Source organism: Octodon degus, unplaced genomic scaffold (genome assembly GCF_000260255.1).
Source record: "Octodon degus isolate 3935 unplaced genomic scaffold, OctDeg1.0 scaffold00019, whole genome shotgun sequence".
Lineage (NCBI taxonomy): Eukaryota > Metazoa > Chordata > Mammalia > Rodentia > Octodontidae > Octodon > Octodon degus.
Window position 1 is genome coordinate 21,227,746 of NW_004524595.1, and position 10,542 is coordinate 21,238,287.

The following is a 10,542-nucleotide window of genomic DNA, read 5'->3' on the forward strand; positions in this document are numbered from 1 at the left end:
ATATAAATGAAACTCTCTCTGCCCCTAGACTTACTCATACTCTTTCCTCCTATGTACCTACTAGAGCCAATTCCAACAGAGTATAGCCATTCTGCATTTGGGCCTGTCTGAGATGTGGACCCAAGGTTCTCATTTAAGCATCTACACATAACATCTAAACAGTTGTAAGCATTCTAAATATATGTGCTAAATGAATAATTATTGCTATTCTGTGTTAATTTGTAATCAGCAAACAAAGAGCTTTTGAGACATTTATAAAGCAGTGAATTCTTTTATGATGTAAATGGATTATATGCTTTGTAAAGTCAGATTTTCTAATTTTTTTTTTTTAATGTATTTAAGTACAGGGTCTACGGGGTATAGGGGATATTCTGTCTCACTACACAGATTGGACTCATAGTGATCCTATTTTCAGCCTCCCAAGCGCCACCATGCCCAGTCTCAATCACTGTCTCAGCATATCCTGGGGGGTGGGGCCAGCACAGCAGGTGGTGGATTGAACCCTTGTCCCCTACGTGTGCCTAAGCAGATGATTTAATCTGGTAAACTATCTGGCCAGCTCTAATTTTGTTTTTGTTTAATCAAAGTATAATGTTTTTCCAAAAGGTCAGAGGATAACTATATTTAATTCATAAATTGCATATTGATCATCTAAGCTCTTCTACTTTGCTAATATTATCTAAATTCTTAAAGGAGACAGCATTTGGAAATAACTGATTTTCTATTTATTTACTATTTAACTTACACATTTTTCACTTTTTCACTATTTTATAACTCACATAAACTACCTTTTTGCTTTGTCCTTGTCATCTTCTTCCACCAACCCATCAAAAATACTATTGTCATCTCTAAAAGAAAAAAATAAAGTGGAAAGTAAGAGTAGATTCACTAAGCAAAAGCAATACTATAGTGGCAGATAAATTGATTTAGCTATAGTGCAGAATTTCTATTAAGGTAATGGACTGAACAATTCAAGTTCAATGACTAGTATCCTGTTTTTTAAAAATATATTTTAGCTATAGTTAATTATAAGATTTTCTACATATATTTATACTTAACTATACATGTATACAGCTTGCTAAACAAGAATTTAACTAGCTTAAATATTGTTTCAAACTTTTAATAACCAGGGAGAGTCTAAAGAAAGTCAATATATTTAGCACTGCATAAAACTCTTCACTTGGAATTATTTTCAATGATTATAATAGCATAATTTAAATTTTTGATACATTTGTAAAGCCATACTCATTAACATCAAAAGCTAGCAATTAGCTTATACATTTTCATTCATTTACTGATCTATCTGACAAATATTTATTAGCACTCAGGTACATGGCTTCTATTCTGAATGTGGTTACAGAGCAGTAATTAAAACTTATAGCACCTCTCTTAGTTTTTCTAGTAGAAAAGAACAAACTTGAAAATGTGTGATAATGGGTTTTTTTAAGGTGTTAATTTTAGTTACTTAGTGATTATTTTGAGTAATTAGGGAAAGACTTGTTGAAGTACGGACACTAAGGGAAGATCTAAGTGACAAGACAGGGTTGGCAATGGGATGATCAAGGGTAAGAACAGTCTAATAAATTACACCAAGAGCATTGGCAGTTAACTCCTTAAGATAAGGCATAGGAATATCCAAATTTCCAGTGGCTTGCAAACCTTTACACGAGCTATTTATTCCTCAAGCCACATCTTTCTATGGCTTACAAAGGCCAACAGCCTGTAAGTTTCCTGTTGGACTCACTCTTGAAATCAACTACAAATCTTACACCATGGAGCTCTATGACAAGATTTTTGGGATTCCATTTATACCTAGAAATTTATGGAAGAGTTTGTGTGAATATGTATTTTGTTGTGGAGAAAGTCCATAATTTTTGTAACCTTCAGAGACATAAAGAACCCATATTAATAATCACTAATTTATGTTCAAACACACAGATGTCATCTTTAGATGCCATACTGTCTATAATCACTCAGGAGTATAACACCAAAAAATTATGTTTAATCCCTCTGGAGCAGTAAAAAATGAAATATTCTGAGGGAAGATTTCTTATAGATTCCACCTCTAGCTAGGGCATAGTCCAAACCTATGGTTATGATTAGGCAAGTCGCTCAAGGACATTCTTTGCCTTTTTTTTCTTTTCCTCAAATATAAGATATTCAGGTTTTATATTCTGTTAGAAGAGTGATGCCGAACCTTTAGTGCTTTCAGTAATACAAACAGCCTGCTTCAGCACATGTGCCATTGATTCACTACCACTGGTAGTATATATCTTTAATGTGTACCTACAGAAAAGAGGGGAAGCTACCTTCAGAACTCAATAGCTACTTTTGCATGCAGCTGTACCTGCAAAATTCTTAAATTTATTTTTCTATGTACAAATCACATGGTATAGTATAATAAAAGCACTGTAACTTTAGTGTCAAATGAACCAACATAAGTCAAAATTCCAGTATATCACTTACTAGCTATGTGATCTTAAATGTATTATTTAACCTCAAACACACAGATGTCATCTTTAGATGTCATTCTGTCTATAATCACTCAGAAGTATAACACCAAAAAAATCGTATTTATTTCTTGGATTAAGGACTGGGGATGTGGCTCAGTAGTAGAGTGCTTCCCTAGCACTGAGTTCAATCCCCAGTACCATAAAAAACAAAACAAAAAAACAAAAACCAACCAAACAACATTATGGATTATAGGTTAGAAATACAAAACTATTTTGTGCTTCAACTGTCTGAGTAGGTACTTTAAAATATTGTATTTCATCATTTAACATGTAATTTTATTATTCTTGTGCCACTAAGAAAGGAAAAACAATGCCAACAATTAAATCATAAATCAATTGTTTAGGCACATCAAATTATAGAGACGTCTAAATTTTCTAACAAGTCGTAGAATCTAAGAAATTGAGTGTATCTTTTCTGTAAGAGCGAGGTTCAAACATTACAATTCAACTAGTGATCTTAATTTTAGGTGCCTCTTATCAGGAACAAATGCTAAGTAAGATGCCTGAAGGGACAGAATTAGCAGCAGAGACTCTAGAGGTACCAAGGAAACATCTGCAGTTGCTATCATTTCATGCCAAGCAGCTTTTAATCAAATGACTAAAAACTGTGATTGAATAACCACTTAAAATACAGGCTACATACTATTAACTTTGGCTCTTGAAAATACTGATGTATCTTATTATTATATCATGTTTGTTCAATACAGAAATTGAATACAACAGTAATTATGTTTAAGTGAAATAAAATCCTACCACTCTGATATGGAACATTATTCTAATAGCAAATTTTCAAATAATTAAAAGATTCAATAATCAAATATATATATATATATTTTAATAATCAAATATTTTTAAAAATTTAAAGTCTCTAAAAACATACCTGTCAACAATCGAGCTCATTTTACTACAGCTTATGGTAAACAGCATAACATAACACGTTTTCGTCTTGTCGTAGACATTTGTACTGTTCCTTGGGTGAAAAAGAAATAGTTATTATTTTTCTTAAAAACTTACTTCTACAAAGTTATCTTGAGAAATACTGTATTGTTATCACAGAGACTTTAAGATGTTGGAACATTACTTTAAAGCCCACATTTGGTAGGACATTTGAGATGTAAAGCCCACATTTGAGATTTATAAAAAACTTTTTGAAAAGGAGTATGAAGGAAAAGTCATATTTGTAATTTCCTTTATTTTTACTAAACTTAAAATGCAAAGGCCATTCTTAATATTCACTGTACATATCTGATTATATAACTGTCAACAGGATGTAATAAAACCACCTAATTGACAATATCTATTAAAACTATATATTCTGCTAAACAGTATGGTAGGCTTTTGATATATAAGGATGAAAGACTGAGTTTCTTTAAACAAAAATTTCCAATGAGCAAAGACATAATCTATAAACAACTGTAACAAAAACTTATATACTGTGTAATGACATTCCTGGGACAGAACAATTAGATGAACTCATGGGAATTAAGAGGAGAAAGTGCAGAAATGTTCAGGATAATGATGAGTCTCCCAGAAGTCAAGATTCTTGTTATGGAAAACATAATCTATAGATCATCAGTATCCCTGATAATTTACTAAGTGGCAGACTGTGGGCTCCATCACAATTCTAGTGAATGAGAATCAACATTTTCACAAATTTCCACATGATGTCAGAGTGAATAGTTCAAGGAATTGTAAAGCAAAGAGAATGAGAATCTGCAAAGGCACAGATCTTCACAAGACAAGACATTATCATATATGGAAAATGCAGGAGGTTTAGCATTTTTAATATTTATAGAAATATTAGGCTTTACAATTTAAAGTTTTATTTACTAGAGCATAAAGTAAGAATAGGAGTGGCTGAGGAGTAAAGACAAGTCAAATGAAGAATAACCTTAATTACCTTTATATATTGAATAAATTACAGTAACTGCTTCCAAACAGAATAAGCCTAAACTTTGTCTTTCTGAAAGTATAAGGCAGACTTTTACCTACACAAAATACTTATGCTCTTATAATCATGATTTAAATGCAATTATTCTGATTCTGATAAACATCCTAACAAGTTTGGTTTTATTTAAAATTTTAAAAATAATGTAAATCAGTATGCAACTCTAAGCTAGGGAAGACTGAAGACTGTAAGACCAAAAGATTAGAGCGACAAAGGAAAAAAAAAAAATCTTTACAGGAGGAAGAATAAACTTGTTTATGCAGTTTTCACTGCAGAATCGCACTGCAGAAAATGAACTAAAATGATCAAGTGATTCAAAAGTGAGAATTAAAAGGACACAATAAAAAAAATACTGTGATTTAAGTGTCTGTGGTAATAGCAGGTGAAACATACGACTACAGAATTTTAGAACTATACAAAAATTTAAAGATCACCTAAGTATACTTCTCTGATCAAAAGAAATACAGTAATATAGGTTGGTCTTACTGGTAAGAAAAAACAAAGTAACTAAAAATCAATGGTACAAAGCCAATAGCCAGTTCACATGAATTAAAAAAGAACAATTTCAATTTAAAGTTAAAAGGCCAGATGTGAGCTAGTATGACGTTTTAACATACATATGTTATAAACATGTATGTCTGATTTTTCAAAAGGTAGAAAATTGGACAATCATAAAACACATCCCCCTTATATTTAGATTGAAAATACTGCCCTCCTCCCAAATCATCTAAAGTAGGTTTTTGGAAGGTGGACAAGTGGGCGCTCATCCACTGATGAACTCTCACATGAATGCATGCTGCTAGGAGGTAGAGTCTAACCAGAAAAGGAAGCTGGGGTGGGAGTCAGATGAAAGTCCGTATTTCATTCCAAGGATCCTGCCTTCCCTTTTCTCTGCTTCTGTGGCTGCCATAGAAGAGTGACTTTCTTTCTTTTTTTTTTTTTTAATATTTCATCTCCTTTAATCTTTCTTTTTTTTAAATTTTATTTATTTATTTATTTATTTATTTATTTGAGAGAGAGAGAGAGAGAGAGAGAGAGAGAGAGAGAGAGAGAGAGAGACCAGCTCAGCCCACCAGGGGGCGGGGCTGGCTGGCATGTGGTGCTGGGGGATTGAACCGCGGTCCCTGATGCTTTTGCTAAGCTTGTTCTAAGTAGGTGCTTTAGACCACTGAGCCATCTCTCCAGCCCAAGAGTGACTTTCTTCTGGTTAGCCTCTTCTACCATGCTGTTTCTGCCTCAGTACCAACTGACTACATATGGATCGAATCCTTCAATAAAATATAATCGAAAATACACCTTTCCTACTTTAAAAATTGCGTGTGTTGGATATTTTGCTCCAGCAATGACAAAGTGACTAAGATACCCTACCCCAAGCACTAAGTTTTCTACTATATAGGAAAGGCCTTACTGATTATAAAAAGAGTAAATCCAAAATGGTTTAAGAGACATAGATCAATTCTTTATAAGGCTGCTTTGCTGTTAAACAATAGTTCAAAATATTTTTTTTCCATCTCCAAGAACAGCTTCAGACTATCTGTAACAATCCCGTTCCAGATCTTTCATCTACTTTTCCAGTCAATTATTTGACATACTTTACTTAAGGGAAAGGTAAAATAAGTGAAATACTGTAGGCTAGACAGAGTACCCTCACAGCAAACTTCTCAAAAGGGTATCAAATTAACAAAACAATGTGGAAAGCTACAGTCATACTTGTCAATGCTACAGAATTTAAGAATGATTCCCTTTTAGTTGCCATATGTTTGTACACAAGCTGAAAAGGAAATTCTATATAGTCTATGAATGTAGAATTATTAAATTTTAAAAACTACATTAATTGGCAAAAGTGATACACAATTCTGCCTCTGAAAGGATCAGTTTCAATTACCAAAATCCAAATTCACCAATTATAAATCATCACATTGCAGCTAGGAATAAATTGAACTCAAGTGGGTTCCTTTATGCAACCCACTTGAGTTCAAAGTCATTCCCATTACAAAATAGGCACACATCCCCTTACTATGCTATGAAAACAGAGGGCAATGATGGCATGAAACTTTTATAAACACCAGCTTAAAAACTAGCTTTACATGTGACATGGTACCACATGCCTGTGATCTAATCTTCTCAGAATGCTGAGACAAGAGGATGGGAAATTTGAGGTAACTTAGCTACACTTTTTCAGAATCTTTTACTTTTTTAAAAAAATAATTTTATTGAGAAACAAATAGCAATGAGATAGTTTCAAAACCAATTAGTAGGACAGTTTCAATAATTAATACATTCCATATTGTTGTCTTCTTAGTGGTTATTCATAGTACAAGATGCAGACATGATATCCTGTCCACAAACACTATTACTACAAATCTTTCTTCTCATTGAATTAACAGAAAGTAGCTGTATATCTATCCTATTTTGAATATACAGATACAAAATCATCCTTCATTCGTATCCCCTTTTTTTTTGTTTACTTTTGTCAACTACTTTTTGAGACAGGGTCTAAGCTGTCTCAGGGTGGGCTGAAACTTGCAATCAGCCTTCAAAAAAATTATTTTAGAAGGGGCTGGGAAGCCCAGCCTGGCATGAAAGAACAGTGTTATTTGAGGTTCCCATGGAGCCAGCAGTGCAAATCAATCTTCCAAGGGGAAACTCATTGCATATGTTGGACTGTTATAAAACTATAGAATTTTTTTTTCCAGGGTTGGGGAGATAGCTCAGTGGTATAAGTGCCTGCCTCGCAAGCACAAGGTCCTGAGTTCAATACCTGGTACTGAAAAAAGGAAAAAAAAAAAAAAAAGACTGTAGAATTTTTGCCTATAGTCAGAGATGTGGAGAACCACCTGAGCAGCTCTCCTTGAAAGAAGAGCAACTGTCCCCATTTTGACTGAGCCTGACCCTATTTCCTCATATTATTCTGTACAGAGCTGGCTAGAACTTCTGTTTATCCTTCAATTGGCCTTAAGCAATGTATACTGGTCTACCTGAGGTGCTGGTGACTGTCTTTGAAGGTGGCGTGCATGTTTCCCTGGTAACCTATACCTGCTGCTCTTTAATGTGAGCCAGGTCGAGACAAGACAGTAGACCTAATGCTCTGAACCCTCGAGAGTGGCTATGACTTCCTGGTGCTTGAAAAATTACATCAAAGCTGAACACCAGACTTCCCAAAACATTAGATACTATATAATGCAGATTACTCTCTCTGCATATCGCAGAGGTAAATTTAGGCCATCCACCTAGCTCAGCTCACAATGATCACCTACTTCCCACAATTCTCAGTGAATCCTCAAGCCACTCCCCCACTGAATAAAAACCAGGTGAGGTCCTGGTTCGCTCTCTTGGTTCCCGGAAAGTCATCTTCGTGGCTGGACTGAGAGCCCCTTGACTCCCCAATGACTGAAAATATAACTTAGTGTCTTTATTTTCACCGTGGGTTGCATTGTAAGTGGTAGATTGGAATCAACTTGATGGGACTCCAATAACGCAACTTTGGGATTATAAATATTGGCTTCTTGGACCAAGACGAGGACCTGAAAGTGACTCCTACACAGAGATACCAAACCAATAGTTACCACAGTTTGTCATATGCTAGGCTGTTTTTGATGCTATTGTACTACTTTAACCATAATGTCATACATGTTGTAATAAGTTTTTCACAATATGACAACATTGATCATCTGGGGTTATAACCTCCACAATAGTCCAGAACCAAAAGTTGGAGTGCTAAGTACAACAGCAATTTCTCATCCTTAATAAATTAGGAGGGTACGTTCTTGGGGTAGACACAAAGACAAAAAACCACCTACACCTAAAAGACTTCTCTGGAGAAAGTGCTCTGAGGGAACCTTGGAGGCAGCTGGAGCTAGAGACTGAGTACATTTGCTTCTGTGGGGAGACCAAGATGATGAGTTCTAACGAGTTCAAGTTGAACCAGCCGCCCAAGGATGGCATCTCTTCTGTGAAGTTCAGCCTCAGTACCTCCTGGGACATGTCAGTGCGTCTTTACGACGTGCCAGCCAACTGCCTGCGGCTCAAGTACCAGCACACTGGTGTGGTTCTGGACTGCGCGTTCTATGATCCAACACACACATGGAGTGGGGGATTAGATCATTAGTTGAAAACGCATGATTTGAACACTGATCAAGAAAACCTTGTTGGAACCCATGATGCCTCTATTAGATGTGTTGAACACTGTCTAGAAGTGAATGTGATGGTCACTGGAAGTGGAGAACATACAGTTAAATTATGGATTCCAGAACTCCTTGTAATTCTGGGACCTTCTCTCAGCCTGAAAAGGTCTACACATTCTCAGTGTCTAGAGACTGGCTGATTGTGGGCACAGCAGGCCGCAGAGTGTTAGTGTGGGACTTATGGAACATGGGCTATGTGCAGCAGTGCAGGGAATCCAGCCTGAAATACCAAACTCACTGCATCCGAGCATTTCCAAACAAGCAGGGTTATGTATCAAGCTCTACTGAAGGCCGAGTGGCAGATGAATACTTGGACCCAAGCCCTGAGGTACAGAAGAAGTATGCCCTCAAGTGTCACAGGCTAAAAGAAAGTAATATTGAGCACATTTACCCAGTCAATGCCATTTCCTTTCATAACATCTACCTTGCATTTGCCACAGGTGGTTCTGATGGATTTGTAAATACTTGGGATCCATTTAACAAAAAGCGACTGTGCCATTTTCCTCGATACCTCAACAGCATTGCATCACTTGCCTTTGGCAAAGATGGGACTATGCTTGTAATGGCATCATATATGTATGAAATGGATGACACGGAACATCCTGAAGATGGTATCTTCATTCGCTGACTGACAGATGCAGAAACAAAACCCCAGTCCGCCTAATCATCTTGTGAAAGTGGTTTCTCTATGGAAAGCGTTGTTTGCTTCCTACAAGGGCATGCTTATCCCCTGAGGGATGTATTGTAGTTACTATGGGCCTGTTGTTTAGTATGTGAATTTTTCTGTTTTCTGTCTTACAAGAAATTTGTCTTAGTATTTTTTAATATCTCGCTTAGGATGGGAAGTCTGTGTCCTTGTGCAGTAGTCTGAAGAATTTCCCCACCTCCTCCCCAGCAAACTCAGTTGCTATTTATGTGCAGCTGGGCTCTTTTTGTAGCATAATCTAAACCTTTTCCCCCTGCTGCCTAATAAAGCAGAAATTCAGAATCATTAAAAAAAAAAAAAAAAAGACTTCTCTGAGGAACAAACATTTCCAAAGGAAGCATCAATACTAGTGATAAAGCTATCTACCAAAAGAAATCTACAGACACCAACATACAAAATAAAGCAAAATAAAAATACAGAATAAGATACAGAAGTAAAATGCAACCCCAATCCACCTCTGGCCCACATAGAAATCAAGAGCATAAGATAGAAGAAATAAGAAGCCACAAACTGAATCTTACTGAAATGATAGTAGAAGTGAAAAAAACAAATAGATGTGGCTATAGAAAAAGTAATTTCTCAGGAAAAAAAATAATAATCAAAATGAGTAACATGCCTGTTACGGTTTAGGTCTAGTTGTTCCCACAAAGCCTCATGCAGTCATGAAGCAGGGACTTCTAGAGTTTGAGATTAACTCATGATCCACTGGGATTATGGGTCTTAGTACTGTTGGGATTATGGGTGTGAGTATTTCCCCCAGCCCGGGGCAGATAGCCTGAATGTTACACAAGAGAGACAGACTTCTTCTCTGTGGCCACTGTTACTGCTATTCCTCCCACTTTCTCTCTCTGTTCTTTGCTGCCACCATGAAAGGTTGCCCTCTGCCATGTGCCGCTCTGCCTTGGAGCCAGCTGAATTTGGACTGAAACCTCTAGTAACTGTGAGCCAAATAAACCTTTTCTTCCTTCATTTTGGGTGTCGGGTATTTGTCCCAACAACAAGAGAAGAGTAACTGAGACAATGCCCCAGACACATAAAATACAAAAACAAGGGCCAGGGAGATAGCCTAGTGGCATAAGTGCCTGCCTGGCAAGTATAAGATCCTGAGTTTGATTCCTGTTAACAATAACAACAAAAACTCCTAGGTGCTTAGGAAATCAATGGAAACCATGAATGTCCAACATACAAAAA

General features: G+C 36.1%; 1 protein-coding gene and 1 pseudogene across 6 annotated transcripts in view; one reads left to right on the forward strand and one right to left on the reverse strand.

The window, feature by feature from the left end:
• Window positions 1–10,542, reverse strand: part of Clock (clock circadian regulator) — a 191,857-nt gene that overhangs the window by 74,674 nt on the left and 106,641 nt on the right. For all 6 annotated transcript variants that reach the window (XM_023710915.1, XM_023710913.1, XM_004627517.2 and 3 more), the window contains 2 exons: window positions 3,394–3,483; window positions 789–848 (listed from right to left, as the gene is read on the reverse strand). In XM_023710915.1, the coding sequence (XP_023566683.1) occupies window positions 789–848; window positions 3,394–3,440 (107 nt within the window). In that variant the 5' untranslated portion in view covers window positions 3,441–3,483. The remainder of the gene's footprint in view (window positions 1–788; window positions 849–3,393; window positions 3,484–10,542) is intronic.
• LOC101566373 lies at window positions 8,357–9,309 on the forward strand (annotated as a pseudogene).